The sequence below is a fragment of the Cyprinus carpio genome, chromosome B6, assembly GCF_018340385.1.
Source record: "Cyprinus carpio isolate SPL01 chromosome B6, ASM1834038v1, whole genome shotgun sequence".
NCBI lineage: Eukaryota > Metazoa > Chordata > Actinopteri > Cypriniformes > Cyprinidae > Cyprinus > Cyprinus carpio.
The window spans coordinates 21,810,393-21,829,061 of record NC_056602.1 but is presented as its reverse complement, the minus strand read 5'-3'; the positions used below and the strand labels follow the sequence as shown (position 1 = coordinate 21,829,061).

Genomic DNA, 18,669 nt, shown 5'->3' with positions numbered 1-18,669 from the left:
GCGTAAATGATTTTCTAGCCAATTAGAGTTCGTCTTTTTTTTTCCAGCTTGATACCTGAAACTCCAATTTACCCCACGCGCCTCTTTATCCATTCGTTTCGCTGCAAGTCTGCGCTGCTAGTAGCTATTGCACATTTCACACCGTAGCTTCACACGAATGGATAAGTCACTAATTGGTAACACTTAAAGTTTACATTAAGAAAAAAAATTGTACACATTTATAGTATTAGTATAATATTTATATTTAGGTCTACATTTATATTAATTCTCTGAAAACTGTGTATCAAATAATACAGACCGTATTGTGTTGCCATTGAAATTGGTTGACATTCTTAAGAACATTAAACCTGCGCATGCTCCAGGTGATAAGGTGAGTAGGCTATTCTTTTTTTCCTTCTACGAAGCAATGCAATGCAACGTCCCCCATCGACTTCTCCTGATCTATAATAATTCAGGGAATAAGTTATTTATTGGTTAAGTTATTTACGCCAGTGCGCGTGTATTGTCTGTCTCGGCAATTACGTCTCGTGCGCGGTCAATGACAACACGAAACCGCTGACCACCTTCACTGACTCTCATAAGATCTTTCCATCACTTTGATGAGAGAGAGAGGGAAAGTGAGTCAGGCAGGGTGATTGAGAGAGATGACGTTCCTTCAAAGCGCCTGACGTTGCCATTCAAAATTAGACAGCTGCAGTCATTTGGCACGTAAATTTTACATAAATCGATCTATAAATGAAGTGGTGTGCTATATATTTATGTTATGTATGTAATTAAAGGTTAAGATTAAACAAAGAAAAAACAGCTGAATTAGATGTTTGTTAGTTCTGTCATGTAACATTCATCCACATCACACAACAAATGATAAACCAGACATTAAATTACACTTTCGTCCTTATGTGTTTATTGCACCCTGATCAAAAAGTGAGTGAAAGAACTAAATTTATTACATAAATTCCATTTTACAATTTGGATTGTTTTCTTTACAGAAAACAATCCTTCCTCTCATGCTTCAGATTTTAAGTAATCAAAAGGCTCAAGAGGGCAAAGAACAGGACTGATTAAAAAAAATAAATACTCCAATCCAGTTTATTAAGAGTCGTCAAACTGAATTCGAGCTTGTGTTCATTTAAACTGATATCACAGAATTACCATACACTACCATAACATTATTTAATTTTTTTTAATATGTTTAAGATAAAGTACTATATATATATATATATATATATATATATATATATATATGTTATTATTATTTTCTTTTCTTTTATGTAAAGCACTTTGAATTACCATTGTGTATGAAATGTGCTATATAAATAAACTTGCCTTGCCTTGTCTTGAATAATTTCCAGTATACATGTATACTGGATATGAGGGAAGTCGTGGCCTAATGGTTACAGAGTTTGACTCCTAACCCTAAGGTTGTGGGTTTGAGTCTCGGGCTGGCAATACCACGACTGAGGTGCCCTTGAGCAAGGCACTGAACCCCTAACTGCTCCCCGGGCGCCGCAGCATAAATGGCTGCCCACTGCTCCGGGTGTGTGTTCATGGTGTGTGTGTATTCACTGCTGTGTGTGTGCACTTTGGATGGGTTAAATGCAGAGCACGAATTCTGAGTATGGGTCAACATACTTGGCTGTATGTCACGTCACATATATTATGGAGTCAGCTCACTAGGATGACCAAGTGCAGTCTTTTGTTGGGTTCCTTCTGCATCTGATGGAGCAGGTTGAACAAATCTTAAGATTTCATAAAACCTGTATGATAAACATTTTAACCTGGAACTCTCTCTTATTCTCTCTGCCCTCCTCTCACTCTAACTTTCTCTCTCTCTGGTTGACAGTGTAAGCTGAACAATGTAGCCCATGATCCCTTAATTGCCTGTTCATTTCCTCCGCAAAAGAGTATCAGGAAGGCAGTATTAACAGCATACTGCAGTAACAATCTGTCAGTCATCTTTTTCTTTACTCAGGCAAAAGACCAGAAAGAAATATTAAACTGCTCACAATATATCCACAGTCATAACAGTCATTACCAGTCTTGATTTTACTTTCACTGAGATTGAGTGTTTTGGTTTTTTAAGGCCAGACCTGCATGTCAATTTTTAGATTTGTTTTACAAATCACATCTGTAATTGTTTATACTTTTTATTCTGTAAAGAAATAATATACAGATTTACACATATATAATCAGGTCACAGTTATGTAAGGACTTTAATTATGAAATAGATTTAATTTTTTTTCATTATGATATTTACTTTTTTGGTAAGATTGTGAAATGAATGATATCGAAACCATACTTTTGTCCTGAATTGGATAATGTGGATATCATAAAAACTTAAATGTGTGTGTGTGTGTGTGTGTGTGCATTTTGTGCATCTGTTTGTGAATGATAGTGAATGTGTGTGAAGATGTTGTAGTGTGAATAACCCTCTCCCCCTCCCATACCCAGAATGCCTTGCAGGCCTGGTTTTCACCACATCAGGATACAGGGCTGCTGGCTGAATTCCGGTATGAAACGGAGCGCTGGTGCACCGCAATCTGTGTGTCATACACATGCACATCCCTCTTCAGACAGATGGACAGGTGCTGTAACGGACACTTGCATTTACTCACGTGTAACATTCATTAAGTGCAAAGCAACCAATTAATTTCATGTCACACACAAACAAACTTTAAAGTCTCTATTCAACTACCACTAAAACTACCAGAGCAACATCACACACATATTAGAGCTGATGCTTCAGATTTCAGCCAGGATACTTTCAACATTAGCGTACTTCGATCTTAAATTATTAATCGTGAAAATGCTAAGAATGTATGCCTGTATAAAATCTTTTAGAGATGGAGTCACGTGTATTTTGTGATGCTGATAAGTTAGTAGTTTGCCTTAAAGGTCCAATGAAGGTGAATTAGCCAAAGTTAGATTCCATCATCTTTTTATTTATAGTTTAGAAGTTTATTCTAGTTATTATATATTTCCAAACTGATGTCACATTACAAATTTATTCTGACATTCAAATGAATGTTTGTACCTTTAAATCAGTATAAAAATAGGTCTCTCTGGTTAAATTAGATTTCTAAAAATTTAAAAGTGACAGTTCACAAGATCACAAGCAAAGTCACTGCTATGTATTAGTGTAGTGCCATATTAAATAAATGTATTAGTGTGTTTTGGTTGTGTAAGTGCATGGCAGTAGGACAAATTAATATGAAAGAAAAGAGTAAGCAAAAAAAAAAAAAAAAAAAAAAAAAAAAAAAAAGAAAGCAATGGGGAAAAGAGCAACTTGACTCTTGGATTTTTATTCATATTTGGATTAGGTGATAATCAGCAGTTGTTCCCATTGTGTTTAGTTACAATGGACTTCTATTAAGAATCTACTGAGATGGCACCAAGCACCTTTAGCATGCTTCAATCAAACCAAAAGGCTGGTGATCAGATTTTCAGTCATTTTTAACTCAAAGCTGCCATCTTCTGGTCATTTTCGCCTTTCTGAAACATAGAGCTTCAATTGAACCAAGACAACATGCTCAACACGCAGCCTCCCGAGTACTTCAGGCCCAGTTTTCCAATTAACCTGCCTGATTAGCATGAATAATGACAAATACAGATGTATGTCATCTTATTTAGATGATGAAAATACAATAAATCAATGATTACATCACATTAAGTGGCTTTTCACCTTCAACAAGGTCTGCTTCTGAAACAAATATCTAGATATTGAAAGTTCCTTGGGGACAAATGCACACAAGCTTTTCTCCACTTTGTGCAGTATGCAAAAATGTGTGGTAAGAGAGTAAGTGTATGCGTGCATGAGTGTTTTCAGCTTTAAGGGGATGTGCTGGGTAACTGTTGCCCGCTTTGTGTTTCCGGACTGGGTGCCTGCAGACTGTTAGTTCCCCCTCTCCCTCTCCCTCTCCTTTTATCTCTCTCCCCATCACTCCTTTTATCTCCTTATCATACCAGCCAGGCACTCAGCCAGGATACTGTGGTAACAGCCGAGCTGGCTTCTGCTACACCATAGTGATCTTGATGGTGGAAACGAGAAGAGCAGAGAAGCCTTCATTGAGAGTAACTATGTTTATTTGTTCTGATTTTGATCCACTTGATTCATTCGCCAGCCAAACAAACCAGGTGACATATGATGGACTGAATATCCACAAATAAGAGGCCTGTACCAGTGCCATCCAGCATTTGTGGGTAAGCATCAAATCCTCATGGTCTGCACATACTTAAAAATGTCAATATAAAGCAGCATTTCTGCTTATAAGATACAGACAGACTGTTGAGAGCAAAAATATTCCCAAACCACTGTACAGAATAATTTTCTGATGTCCCATGTTCTCTGTGTTCTGTAGTCACAGGCCTGACAGAACTCATCCAACTGTATGGATGAAAACAGTCTTTTAACTGCAGTGTGTTGCTGCGGCCTGACTGTGTGTTTGAATGTGTATGTTAGTGAGTGTATGTGAAATATCATATCTGGTTGGTAGTCAGCAGATCATAGGCAAAAGAGTATTAATAGATACTGAGAATGTGTTGAACAGACTGGCAGCTCTTTGTGAATATGGCTAAAAGGAGCAGATTCATCACATTCACACTCCCACTGTTCACCCTCTATAACACACACACTTCCTGGCTTTCAGGGATCAGAGGTCCATCTTATTAATGCCATGTGCATGTGAGTTTGTTTGTATACATTTTGTAACCTATGATGCCATCACACTGAAATCTCAACACTCTGACCACAGTGGCTTACAAGAAACGTTTTGCTTATTTCACCCCAAACCCAATCTGTCCACAGTTTACTGTTATCCTTTGTAGTCAAAGATGTGATAAGGATTTATGGCTTAGAATGTGTCAGTGTCAGTGGCAGGATAGTTTTGGTATGGCAGCCATTCACCTGGAGACTGAACAGAGAAGGTGTATGGGAAGAAATGAGCTGAGCATAAAACAAGGCCTAAAAAATAAAATTTATTTTTATTTCAGATGATGAGTGAGAACTTTTCTATGCATAATTTTGGGATTTTATTTCACTGTAAGTGCAGCAAAACCACAAGGGTCACCTTAGATCTGTTGAACTTGGACCTTTCTGCATTATGAATGATTTTAGCTACGAGTATAAAATGCAGTCAGCCAGTCATTTTCGCAGAAGAATCACTGATGGGATGATCAGGACCCTAAAGTGAAGGCTTAAAATTTGCACAGTATATAGAATATTGGTCATTATATAAGATTTGTCAACAGAAAAATTTAGGGGGAAGTATTCTATAGAGTTGTTTAATAAACTTAACAATAAAAGAAAGTAGCAATGATCTTTTTTCTGTATTATGACATACTCGAGAAAACAGATTATCAAGAAAGGAAAAATGTAAAGCAGTGTCTTGGTTCTATTCACAAGTTGTTGATTGGATGAAGGCATATTAGCTGATGCAGAGCTTGCAGTCAATTATAAGTAAAAGTTGTGATTTAAGAAGACTAAATTATTGGAGAATGATCGCATTTGTCACCTGTCATTTCACTAAAAGATTCAGTGGTTTTGAACATTTTGATTAAGAATTATGAGATAAAGAAACATATGCACATGAATTGATCACAGCAAGATCAATAACGTATTTAGAAAATAGATTTTTGACCTCGATTAAAGACCTTGTTTAAAAAAATAAATTCCTGTATTTGCAGCACGAATAGTGTTTGACAGTTTATTTGTGTCTCAAAAAACAACTGTAACTGAAAATCGATAATATACACTGAGTAAAAGAGTTTTCTTAAAATTACATTTGACATTTTTTTCAAAAATAAATGTTTATAAATGTGTTCTCATATCATACAATTATCTAAAAATCTCAAGTTCAATATAATGGCAGGTCCGGGTTATATAATTACAAGCCATTATTTAAATGATATATGTAGTGCAAGAGTATGATTACATATCAACATTTTCCTTAGCTCCGCCTCGGTCTAGTTTTCATTTCAACATTCTTGAATGAGTATCGTTCCCCTGTGCGATAGTCAGTCAGGATATACCAGGTGCCCCAGTAGATGCCATCTGTGATGCCACTGTAACGCCCGTGATAGTAGCGTCCATTGAGGTTAGCAGCCAAACAGGAATCAAACCACCAGCCTGCACCATAATAATGGGCACAGTTACCAGCAGCGTAGCGATCATGATCCCGGTCATATGTACTGAAAGCTCTGCCATCGTGATTGTACTGTTTGCTGTAACTGAAAGCATTGCCAGCATCGCCATGATAGTCTCGAGCAGTTAAGCGGAATTATGGAGAGAAGAACATACATGCTTCATGATAAGAAACTGAACTATTCCATGGTTTGAAAACTCTGCTTTGACACTAGTCTTTCAATAGAATCTAGTATGTCTATGTGTGCATATACCTCTGGTTTTCTCCTGCCACTTTAAAGTTGTTATAGTTAGCATGACGTGTCTGGTCGTGCCAGTCTTGGAGAGTGATGCGGAGCGTGTGATGCCCACTTGCGGTTAGTGCGTAAAGAACTGCATTCCCTAACCAATGCTCTGTCTGCAGGGAGCCGAATCCATCACGGTACTCCTGCCAGGTTCGGTTAAAGTCAGTTTGTCCATCAAACCGGCGCTGGAACACCGTCCATCCCCCACCAGCTGAAACCATGTCACACACGGCCTGGAATGGACAAGTCATAAAGAAAACACACATACAGGCCCAGAGTTGCCTCCACAACTATCTAAACTTTTAAAAAATTCTGTCATCATTTACTCATCCTCCCAATCTGCATGCTTGTGTTTTTTGGAAAACAAAATAGCTTAAAAATGTTTCCGTGGGGTTATTTTGTCCATCCAATGAATGTCAATGGGTTACACTTCAACTTAAACTAAACAGAAATTAGAACTGAACTGAAAAAAGATTTTATTTTATTTTATTTAAGTTTTATTTCAATCAGCAAGAATGTTTTAATAGTTTGAGTTGATGATAATTATCCTTTGATGATGCCGGGTGATCAAACCAGTGATCTTCGAAATCTTCTTTTAATTTTTGAGTGAACTATCCCTTTAAGTCAAACTGTTCTTGTATTAGCTTGCAAAATATCAATCCGAGTGGAATGTACTTCACAACATTTACACTTTGCACATTTTGCATTTGGCAAACAATTTATGCCATTTATACTATTTATCAATTGGTGTATTCCCTGGGATGATGATCTACTGTTTTATACACAGGATTTTTTTGTTTGGTTCCAGCTTTTAAATACGCAGTACACTTTCTGTGCATTTAATGTTTGTACCTCTAGTGCTGGCCGCTTCGGATCTGGTTGTATGGTGTAGATTCCATTCTCTTTGATTCCTAATTGGTAGATCTCGTGACAGTCTTGAGGGTAAAGCCCTGCAGAGGGAGGCACTGCCATATAAACCCAAACAAAACATCTGTGAACATTTGTGCAATAAATATCCTAGTAGTCTGCTGGACTGCGTGGGGTGTTTGTTCTGTGTGTGTGTGTGTTTGTGGCTCACCTGTAGGAGTCCTTGGTTTGAGGCCATTAGGTTTTGAATCTGTGATACTCTTCAGCAACAGCAGCAAGTCTTTCTCCCCATTTTTGCCCACCACACTTTCTATGACAGAAAGAGAAAGTTCCTTAGTTAAAAAATTCTAAAGGAATGGATTATTTTCTACAGGAACCAATCCAAATAAATGAGAATGGAAATGTTCTTACATAATTCTAGCACAAACTATCTTATAAAAACACAATTATAATGGCTATTGCTAATATTCCCAAATAAATATAATGCCCCTGTAGGAAATAAAAAACAATTTACGATAACGCCCTGGATTTTCTGTCAAATACAAAGCAATATGATTCAAAGAATGAAATAAAATCCTTAAGTGTTTCTACAGATAAAACATAGCAAAGAGAATGTATCTGATGCAAAACATTTTTACATTTACATTTTTAGAGTGTTTTAAAGAACAAATTATTATTTGTTTGATTATTTGCTAGTTGACTCTTTCAGGATGGTAAGAGTTTGTTGTGAGGTTATACAAAGGTTAGAGAAAGGTAATGAGAGGGTCAGATTGGGGCTGTCAAGGGTCAGTTTTCTTGCATTCCTAAGAACACCACTGTTTGCTGAGTGTAAATTAGGTGTTAACTTAATTGAGAGAACAGCAGGAATGAAAGAATCAATAAATTATGAAGTGCAAGCGTAGTTAGTCTGTTAACACATTGAAATCACACATTTATATGCTTTATCTAGGCATGTCATTTTATTTAAGAAGGAAATGTAAGAGTTATATGTTGTAGAATGTATTGACCGAGTCTGGTGGCCATCTCTCTGAGTCTCTGACTATGGCAGTGGAGGTCACATTCTGTCAGCACCGCTGCCATGAGAGCCAGAAAGGCTAGCAGTGAGTCAGACCTGTCTCCCTGACTCACAACCACTGATTCATGTTGCAGCATACAGCGCTGAAGCTGGATGAGACGTTCAGATGTATCAGACACCTGCAGGACACATATCAACATACACAGACATAAAAACACAAAGAACATGCATCTTGCATCTCAGTCACCATATTTTACATTTGTATACAGATTCTCCATATTCTAACACTTTAACTTAGCATCAGTAGTTGTTAATTTAGGTAATGTTTATTCATTATATATTTTTTTTCAATTTCACTAAATATTCTCTTAAAAATTGACACTGATGCATTCATTCTTTCATTCCTTTTATTCTAGGTAGAAAAAAAAAACAAGGTGAATAAAAAGTTGTAATGGCCCAGCACTCTGACATAAACCGTAATTTTAAAAATATGCTTCATAATTAACATGTTTGCTTCAAGAAACCCCATAAATTATGTTACTACTTAGTACTTAATATGTACTTTTGAACTTATATTAAATGCGATATATTTAAGGATGTATGCTATTGAATTTATCCGGTATTAATTATTATTCAATAGGCAAATAATGAAGACAGGAATGGAAAAAAATATACTAATATATATTTTACACTAATACACACACCCACAAATGTCTTATGTGTTATTGGTGTAGTACCAACATATGAAAATATTATCAAATTTTTTATAATACACAAAATAAAAACTATTATTAATAAAATGTATATAAAAATAAACTATATGTGTGTGTGTGTGTGTGGGTATAGTTCATTAATGCAGTAAAACAAAAAATCTAGCAAAAATAAAAAAACAAATATTAAAAATAATGCAATGTGTGTGTGTGTGTGTGTGTGTGTGTGTGTATATATATATATATATATATATATATATATATATATATATATATATACACAGTAAAATTAATTTAAAATGAATAATACTTCTACAGCATTTTTTAAACTTAATGGTAATGTAAACATTTACTAAAACATGTTTAAAATTGTTCTAAAAATTTTTACAAGTTGAATCTGTTAAAATGTTACTTAAAGATATTTGTGCAAAGTAATACGCTCTCAGATCTGTCACCAAGGATTATGTTTAGGTAATGCTTACCTGTGCAGTTTTGCTGTTCACTGGAGTCTTTCTTATTTGCGAGTCCTGAGAGTGAGGGAGATGTATTTTTGCGGGTGATGCTGTTGCACTGCAGCTCCCCTCACATCTGCCGTTGGGTGGCCCGGCCACCAGGATGTCCCTCTGACACAGCACACAGACACACATCATGTACACTCCTAGCAAAAGCAAGGGCACAACCCGCACACACATGCTGCTCAAGCCTTAACACGAGTCCAAAGAGATATTATGCACCTGTTCCCTGTCTATTCTCTCTCTACTCTACTGGTATCTACTTTATACTACTTATCTCCAATAGGATTTTCTATAGCCACACTCCTGTGTTCAGATCAGTATCATCTGCACTCTATCAAGTCCTACACATTGTCTTTCTTTCTCACTATGTGCTCGTCAGAGTCTCCTCTCCTGTTTTTCTCTTTTATTTGATCTTCTCTATCCCTCCCTCTCGCGCTCTTGCACGCTCTCTTCTGTTTGTGAGGCTCTTTTGGCTCAGATTCCTAGATAACTGCGGCTCTTTGCCATCTGACATGCACCAGTACACCCACCCCCTAACACACACAAATACACACACTTGTACCTATATGTCTACATGCACATGCAAACACTCAGTGTGTAACTGGTCGCATGTAATTTCACAATCAAATCCATCTAGAATCTACAAATAATCACACACTCTCATACAGTCACATTCAAATACAAAGATAATTATCCTCATCAGGTTTTACCTAAACCTCTTCACTGTTTGTGTGTCTTGTTTTGAAGTGTGTGTAAAGTTCATTGAGTTTTAAGGTCATAAAAACCTTGGAATTCCTCTTTTAACACTCTTATTAAAAGACAGACAGTCGCACACTAATACATATAAACACACATGGGCAGGAGAAGGAGAAACTGCTTTTGAATAGGATGACCGGTGCTATACTTTGACTTTTAACCTATGTCTCTAAAGGGAAGGCGCTAGACCTTTTTTATTGAGAGGTGTTTGCTCTTTGTGTGGATGTGTGCAACAGGAAGTGGCTATAACAGCTGTGTAATTGTAAATGTTATAACATGCATTAAATTCAAGGCATGACCTGCAGGTCGGTAAGAAACAGATCAAAAATCACTGTATGTTGGGGTATTTCCTCATGAAAGTGTAATTAATCTGGGTGCAGAAAAAGACATGTTTACAATTTGTAAAATTGTCAAATTTGAGACATATGTGGCATGTTATTATGTGTAACACTTTCAAGGTTTTGAAGATGTGAACACCTTTTACATGTGCATACAATCACAACACAAATCATTATCAGTAGATAGACTGCCATCTAGTGCTGAATGTCTGGGATGAAGGCATTTAGAGGAGAAAGTGAATTATTTTGAAAAATGTTAAATTCTTCATTTGTTTTATTTCTAAGAAACTGATGTTGCAGAATAATGAATTTTCACAACCCGATATGTTGACCTTATTTTTTCCTTATTCAGGTTTTCCTTTTGATTATTATTATTATTATTATTATTATTACTATTATTATTATTATTACTACGGTGATTAAAAATATCTACTTATTTTATGGCATTAGTTTTTAGTTAATTTGCATCTGGAAAAAATGTTATGAAGCTTACTGCCATTTATGTCTTGGGTGGGGTCACATAAAATATTTTCTCCATTTCTGACCTAAACTACAAAAAAATAAAAATAAATCATATGCACATTTCAAATCTATCTATCTATCTATCTATCTATCTATCTATCTATCTATCTATCTATCTATCTATCTGTCTATAAATATATTACCCTGAATATCTTTTGAAACTCTCCCGAGTATCACGTTATGGTTATATTTACCAAACCTGTATCAAATGGAAGGAGTACCTATACAAATGAACTCTGTGGCGACCCCTGAAGTTTTTAAACAGCACATGCCACAAGAGGGGTGGGGTTTGCTCAACATTTTTGAAAAATACCCCATTGTTAGTTAGACTCTCTGTTAAACTAAACTTAGATTTATTATCATATAATGTTTTGCCTCATGTCCAAATAGTTCGTCCCCAAACAGTCTCTTAACTGTACCAACTCTTACTGTACGTTTATTATGGTCAAAATTAAATCACACAAAGTTTTACAGCTTATCTAATCTGTCAGCACGTTACAGCTCAGTGAAGCTTTTAGATATTAACCCTGACAGGTGGTCTAGTAACGAGCTGTCAGTCTAAGCGAATTCTAGCAACTGGAGCACAACACCTTTGATATAATAAACTATTTTAAAACATAAAAAGTGTGGTGACTTTAACGTAAAATAAATCGGCATGTCAAATACTCAAATTTCATGTCTTTATTTGTGCAAAACATTCACTTTCACAAAAAGGCACAGAAGAAGAGTGAACAAAAGTCACCAGGAACAAAAGAGCAAAGCAAAAAGAAAAAAAAAAAGTTTGCCAATACACATCCACGCGAGGGCGTTGTTTAATGTGTTAGTTGAGTGAAATTAAACTGCTTGCATCTCGAAGGCATTTGGTAAAAACAGAACGAGTAGTATAATTCTACAATCTTTACTTTCTAAAGTTTCAAAGCAAGTTTAATGCATGAACTGTCTCCATATCCATAAAAAGATTTTCGTTCGCAAAGTAAGTGCCCCTACCCAACATCGCAAGGCATGTGGGCAAGATCTTTTCTTTGCTTCCTCGCGCCACGGTTTTGCCTTTATTTCACCACTTTTACACACTGTCAGAAAGAGCACATTTTGTACTCCCCGTATGAATAATTTAACTTGGTAATGTATGTCAAGCTAACAAGATAATAGCTCCCAAAGTCGTGGAAGAAAACACAATTCCGCAAGCGCCTCTGTCGACAGTGTTATTGTTCTCAATCACGTCCGCGTGCCGCCGTTAAATCGGATGATTCAAAACTCTGATATGATGCTCGCATCATCTTTGAGCTGATATCCTCGCGTTCTCGGAAAACACACGTGATACGCATCGAGTTTGATCATGTCTGCCGACGTCGAAGAGTCAACACCCACCCAAGCCCCTGCTCCAGCAGCAACCAAAACGAAGAAGGCTTCGGCGAATAAGGCAAAACCTGCCGTAACTGCTTCTCCAGCGAAAAAGAAGAAAAAGAAGAGCAAGGGGCCCGGAAAGTACAGCCAGCTCGTCATTGATGCGATCCGCACCCTGGGCGAGAAAAACGGCTCGTCGCTTTTCAAGATATACAATGAAGCGAAGAAAGTGAGCTGGTTTGATCAGCAGAACGGTCGCGTGTATCTGCGCTACTCCATCCGCGCGCTCCTGCTCAACGACACGCTCGTGCAGGTGAAGGGACTGGGAGCCAACGGCTCGTTCAAGCTCAATAAAAAGAAATTTGAGAAAAAGCCAAAGAAGAGTGCCACCAAGGCGACCAAGACAGAAAACAGTGGGATTCCGGATTACGTGACCAAGAAAGTGACCGCAAAGAAGAGCGCCAAAAAGAGCCCCGTTAAAAAGAAGACCGCGAAGACGACACCCAAACCGAAGAAAGCAGCTGCCAAAAAGCCAAAAGTCGCTGCGAAGAAGGCAACAAAGGCGAAGAAATCAAAATAGACTTTCTTTGAAATTGAAGAATTATATATTTTTATATAGCTTGTTGGATAGAGAATCCAGATCTAAGGGGATTCGTTTTTATTTTTGATATATTTTGATATTTCTGTTGACTTGAGGTATGCTGTCATTTGGGGTTTGATGTACTAAGAAACGGATTCTGAATAGAGACACACCCACTTTAGTTTCTGCACTGCAAGACTTCATGCTTTCCTGAAGTGACATTGTTTCTTTTGCTGGTTCTAGGTTACTAGACGAAGATGAACGCTTTGTGAATATAAGCTAGAACGGTGTTTTTTTTTTTTTTTTTTTTAAATAACATCTCATGAGAAATGTTACTGAACTGCAAAAAACATGTATGTCGAATAAACCTCTGAATGATTTTTATTATTATTTTTAAATAAAAATGACTGCACAACCTTCTTGACCAGTGTTTAATGGTGATGCTTTTTAACCTGTTAATTTAAACATGATGACCTATATGCAGCAAGATTAATGAATCAATTTAATTATTACCTTGAGCACTTTGTGTTAATAGTAAAGGGTGCATGCACAAAAATTATATGAAATAATCAGGAGTGAAAAGGTAAATACATTTAACTACAGTTTTGGGATCTAATAATCTGGAGATCTAAACTTTTTTCCTTAAAACCTTTCACAATTTATCTTTTAGTGAAGGACTGAGTTATGTAAATTTCCCCCTTTCTGCTTTTTTTTTTTTTTAAATCCCTGCTGAGCTCTTTAAAAACGACCATCATGCAGAATGTGATTCTAAATACGATATAAAAATATTAGCTGGTAAAACAATTAAGAGAAAATAGTAGGCTACTGTATATACACACAAAAAAAGTTAAGGTTCTGCTACCGCTACAACAAGAACTTCCTCTTCTACAACTTATTGCACAAATGTCTGTATCATGAAAAGTCTACAGTATGTTGTCAGCGTATTAAGCACTTAATACAGGCATGTTAGCCCATTTCACTTTCAAGATATTTTTCGACTAGAAACAGCAGGAAAAGAAAATTCCGTTAGAAGTATACAGTCGTCGTCCCCTACTTGGTGAACAGTTGGTATCTTCCGATGAATGGCGTTACTCGCGGAAGTCGCCCGGTGTTTGTAGCACTTCCGTCTTCTGCTCCAGCAGTACACAGAAATGGTAGGTTCGCCTTTCAGCATTTGGGAAAAAAAAATACAAATTGTGTTTTGTTTGTGTAGTCATTATTACATGAATGATAATACTGTCGTGACGCAAATGTCTGACTCCAGGTGTTTGTTTGTGCGTCGACGCGTAGTGCTAAATCACTAACGTGAGCTAACATCCCCACCCATATTCCCCAGTCGCGAGATGACTGATACTGATTTGACAATTCAGTGTGTATTAACACTGGCCGCGCTTTGTAATCCAGGGAATGTGTATTATGGGCAAGACAACTCAGATTGACCTCATTTCATATTGTGCATTAATCGATTAACAGACAGCCCTTTATTAATAAATATACTAGTCTTGTGCTACGAATTTACCTTCTTCAGTATTGTTGCACCTTTGAATAAACGAGTGTATAAGTGCACATTCTGTCGAGATGGTTGCTGGTTCTGTGTTTGCCGTTTGGTTATGCACAACACAGCTGAGTGTTACAACATTTCGTAGGTGTTATAAGCTATCAACTACAAATGAACTTGCTTTAGTTATAAAAAATAGTGTGTACAGGTAACTGTCTGTTATAGAGTCTAGTTCTATTCAGTGAGCTATTTCTGAATTCCAGGCAGCCCACATAATGCCAAACAAGGTCAGTGTTTTAGTAATACATCATCTTTCATGCAGGTTTGCACTTCCTCCACGTCTTGAATTTATATTCAGGAAGTGTCGAGCTTCAGACATTGCAGTCTATGAAGAGATTAATGATGTTTGCACTTAATGTGTACAGGGTAGTTTTCTTTTTCTTTGGAGGGCTTGTGTAGGACTATCCCGAAAATTACCCTGCAGGTTCAGGCATGTGTGAAACAGAGTGGAAGTTGTGAGCCGCTTGCTTGCTGTAAGGTTGCAGATATGGTTCATCATCCTGAGTACTGATTTAGTTTGTTTGGTTTCGTCAGACAGCGACTCTGCGTCCGTACCTGAATGCGGTGCGTGCTACACTGCAGGCAGCTCTCTGTCTGGAAAACTTCTCCTCACAGGTGGTTGAAAGACACAACAAACCAGAGGTTGAAGTCCGGTAAGTGTGTGTGACTCTGTTCGCATGTGTGTTTTATTTGTGTGAAAAAGTTGCATGATGGGTCAGTAGCCTACATGCACACGTCTCACAGGTTCAAACTTAACATTACATTTTTTAAATGTTTGCAATATAATTTAGCCATAGATAGTTTGAAAGAGAGTACAAGCTAAGCATGAGCTGCACTATACAGCCAAACCTGCCAATTCAGTATACTGTTCAAACTTTCTTTCAGCTTTTAAAGTAATAGTGGACATGAGAATTTCTAATGTTTTACTCGTGAACATCTGGGGTTTAGTTAAATATTAAGTTTTTGATTTACTCCTGGTGATTATTCCAAGGTCCTTACATTCATGACATCATAAGACCCCTGTTAGTGTTGTTATTGTTTACAAAAACTTTTTCCATTGGATTAAGCATAAATAAAATAAAAATATTAAGTGAAAAGCTTAAAATTTAAATGAAATTAGAAAAGTTGCCTTGACACAGACAGTATAAATTTAGTAAAACAAAAACTAACAAAATTATTATAAGTAAAATTAATTCAAATTTATTATTCAAATGTAACTATTAAAATAAAAATTTATCCCTTGCATTTGTATCTGTATCTGGGAAATGGAATGTATCTGTTAGAATGAAAGTATGTCAGCTATTTATATTTATTGAACTGAAACCTGATTTCTTGTTTATCGCATGCGGCAGATTTTAGGCCTCTTGATCGTGATTCAGCATGCCATTTTATAACCATTTGTGGTGCATACAGCAGTAGACACTAAGCTTATTTATACTGCATAGTATGCAGAATGTCACTGTGTTAGTGTGTGTTCTTTATTGTTTTTGTCTAATCGTCTCAACAGGAGTAGTAAGGAGCTGTTGCTTCAGCCTGTTGTGATCAGTAGGAATGATAAAGAGAAGGTTCTAATAGAAGGTTCCATCAACTCTGTGCGAGTCAGCATTGCTGTCAAACAGGTAAGCAAGCACACTCGTCATTTTACCCTAAACTCACTCTTGCTATCCTTTATGAGATGGGTCTTGAAATAATGTTATATGCTGAATACAGAAAATGCTACTAATAATACAAAAAGAGAAGTATTGTGGTGGAGAGAAGACAAGTGAGGGAGGTTGGTTTCAATCTGACTCATTAATATCAACACATGCAGTTCACTGAACACCAGTGGTTCTCAACCAGGGCCCCACTTAGGGGCCTCAGCAAACTTCCAAGTGGGCCGCAGGATTTAAATGAATCAATTAATATATTAAATTAATCATGCGCTAAAGTATAATAATAATAAAAAAACCCACAAACAATCAAGATGGATTTGTTTATGATTAGTTTAATATATCAAAATTGGAAAACAAGCAGTTATCTTATATCAAGAATATCTTAGCCTTTATTGTTGGAGGGGGTCCTTTGAATATTGTGATGGTGATTGTGGGCCCTTTAGGTCACAAAGGTTGAGAACCACTGCGGTTAGCCAGCAGTATGTGATTTCTGTTTCATTAGAACAAGCTCAGAATCCAGTCTTATGGTTTGTTTCTGTCTTTAATGGTCTGTGATTGGATGATGCACCTCAACTTGTCCATTGGGCTGATGAGATTGAAAAGATCCTGTGTCACAAGTTCATGCGCTTCATGATGATGAGAGCTGAGAACTTCTTCATCCTAAGAAGAAAACCTGTGGAGGTGAGGGAGAGCAGAGAAACATGATATTTTTAGTGCGTTTTGATTTCTTGCTAACAGAAATCTTCAGGTCTTATGAAATATCAATATGATATTTTAACAGTGAATAACTCTTGTTTCTTTTGTCAGGGATATGACATCAGTTTCCTCATTACTAACTTCCACACAGAACAAATGTACAAGCATAAGTTAGTGGACTTTGTCATCCATTTTATGGAGGAGATCGACAAGGAAATCAGTGAGATGAAACTGTCCGTCAACGCCAGGGCTCGCATAGTTGCAGAGGAGTTCCTCAAAAATGTGAGTGTCTCTGTAGTATGATTTAATAGAAAGAAAATTTCACTGTCACCCCAGCAACCTCTTACTCTCTATTCTGTCCGTTCTCAACAGTTTTAGGACATTTTCAGTACACCTTCTGCTGGCTGCAATATCTGTGTCACCTTGGTCACCGGAAAAAAACAATGGAGAGCTGTGGGGCCAGTGAGGAAGTAGTTAAGATGCGATTTGATTCCTGGACCTCCAGCAAAGGTGGAACAGCTGGATCCAGAGGGTGCCGTCTGTCACAGGAATGAATTCAGAGAATTGCAGTATTGTAACTTAAGAGCAAAGTAATGGTTTTCACAGACAGGCACGGTACTTCTTTTGTTGTTCTGTTTTATTCTTTGTTTGACTTTTTTGCCCCTCTATGTCTTTTTTAATTTTTGCTAATGGCCTAATTTTGTTTTAAAAGTATTTGTTTCTTCACACTCTGCAATTCCATTTGTGTATTCTGTCTCTCTTCATCTTATCCCAAATCCCTTTGTTATTATTTAGTAGTAGTAAAGTGCTCACAACGTTGCAATATTCTAAATATGCCTCAGCTTTCCCTCGTGCTCATGAATATTAATGAGAATGTACTGTACATATTAAAAATGATAGACTTATTTTACCTCTGCCTTTCTAACAAACCTTAAAATCAGGGTGGGTCTATATAAATGAAACCTCATCTATATTCATGAGCACAAAGGAAAATGTTCAGTGTCCAATAATTTAAACAGTTTGTTTTGTCAGTGTTTTTTATAAATATGTATACTGTGTTCAAATTACCATTTTTCATGTTGGGTTTTGATATTAAAAAAAACTTCACGCTGGTGCACATGGATCTTACAAACCATATCAGTCATGGCAAAATAATGATGACAATGCTAAATAAATCCCTTTATTGCTTGTATTGTGTTGTTTATTGTGGGAATGACAAGATATTCAGATACAATGTAATCTATTTAGACAGAAGGGAGAAGTTACCTATTTTTAGTAGTTTATCCCTACAACGGAAGTTCAGGTATTTGACCTTTCTTCTGTGTCACATGATATGTAAAAACTTAGTATTCTAGTGTTAGTATTTTAGTTAAGTTTTAAAAAAATTGGCACTATTATAATTAATTAATGTTTTTTGTATTTTGATTTATTTTTAATTTATTTAAAAATGAATGTTATTTATTGCAGACTTTAAGACAATATGAAACCTTTATTAATGTATATAATACAGATTATCATTTGACTAATATTTTGAAGCAGAGTTAGCAATACTTTTTGAGTACTGTTATTTCATTTTATCTGTTTTCTCTATTTTTGTAGCATAGCAAGGAATTTATAGTAATCTCATGTTTTCACAACTTTTCCCTCCTTTTCATAATTAAATTTAGATGATAAAAAATAAAGTACTTACATA

At 36.4% G+C, this 18,669-nt stretch overlaps 3 protein-coding genes and 1 long non-coding RNA gene across 4 annotated transcripts; 3 read left to right on the top strand and 1 right to left on the bottom strand.

The window, feature by feature from the left end:
• The first annotated feature begins 88 nt into the window (after window positions 1-88).
• On the top strand, window positions 89-6,679 carry LOC122137698. The gene is made up of 5 exons (XR_006155030.1): window positions 89-176; window positions 297-370; window positions 2,452-2,585; window positions 4,122-4,200; window positions 6,543-6,679. It is a non-coding gene; the product is annotated as an uncharacterized LOC122137698 (long non-coding RNA).
• Window positions 5,234-14,371, bottom strand: si:ch211-157b11.8 (fibroleukin). Its single transcript, XM_042726252.1, has 7 exons — window positions 14,125-14,371; window positions 9,498-9,638; window positions 8,298-8,484; window positions 7,502-7,600; window positions 7,276-7,373; window positions 6,392-6,656; window positions 5,234-6,274 (listed from the first exon to the last, which is right to left on the bottom strand). Exons 1-7 carry the CDS (start codon window positions 14,242-14,244, stop codon window positions 5,946-5,948), a joined length of 1,239 nt encoding a protein of 412 aa, XP_042582186.1. The 5' UTR covers window positions 14,245-14,371; the 3' UTR covers window positions 5,234-5,945.
• LOC122137693 (histone H1.10-like) lies at window positions 12,389-13,494 on the top strand. Its single transcript, XM_042726253.1, has one exon. It carries the CDS (start codon window positions 12,483-12,485, stop codon window positions 13,068-13,070), a length of 588 nt encoding a protein of 195 aa, XP_042582187.1. The 5' UTR covers window positions 12,389-12,482; the 3' UTR covers window positions 13,071-13,494.
• On the top strand, window positions 14,108-18,166 carry arpc4 (actin related protein 2/3 complex, subunit 4). Its single transcript, XM_019071695.2, has 6 exons — window positions 14,108-14,224; window positions 15,163-15,281; window positions 16,136-16,247; window positions 16,866-16,961; window positions 17,088-17,258; window positions 17,349-18,166. Exons 1-6 carry the CDS (start codon window positions 14,222-14,224, stop codon window positions 17,352-17,354), a joined length of 507 nt encoding a protein of 168 aa, XP_018927240.1. The 5' UTR covers window positions 14,108-14,221; the 3' UTR covers window positions 17,355-18,166.
• Window positions 18,167-18,669: the final 503 nt, after the last annotated feature.

Excerpts from the sequence above, each read along its gene's own strand:
- arpc4 (XM_019071695.2), top strand. Across the intron at positions 15,282-16,135 it reads AAACCAGAGGTTGAAGTCCG|GAGTAGTAAGGAGCTGTTGC; the intron begins GTAAGTGTGTGT and ends TCGTCTCAACAG. Across the intron at positions 16,248-16,865 it reads TCAGCATTGCTGTCAAACAG|GCTGATGAGATTGAAAAGAT; the intron begins GTAAGCAAGCAC and ends CTTGTCCATTGG.
- LOC122137693 (XM_042726253.1), top strand. The coding sequence starts at position 12,483 with ATGTCTGCCGACGTCGAAGAGTCAACACCCACCCAAGCCCCTGCTCCA.
- si:ch211-157b11.8 (XM_042726252.1), bottom strand. The coding sequence starts at position 14,244 with ATGCTGAAAGGCGAACCTACCATTTCTGTGTACTGCTGGAGCAGAAGA. Across the intron at positions 7,601-8,297 it reads AGAGATGGCCACCAGACTCG|AAAGTGTGGTGGGCAAAAAT; the intron begins GTCAATACATTC and ends TTTCTGTCATAG. Across the intron at positions 6,275-6,391 it reads GGCAGGAGAAAACCAGAGGT|TCCGCTTAACTGCTCGAGAC; the intron begins ATATGCACACAT and ends TCTCTCCATAAT.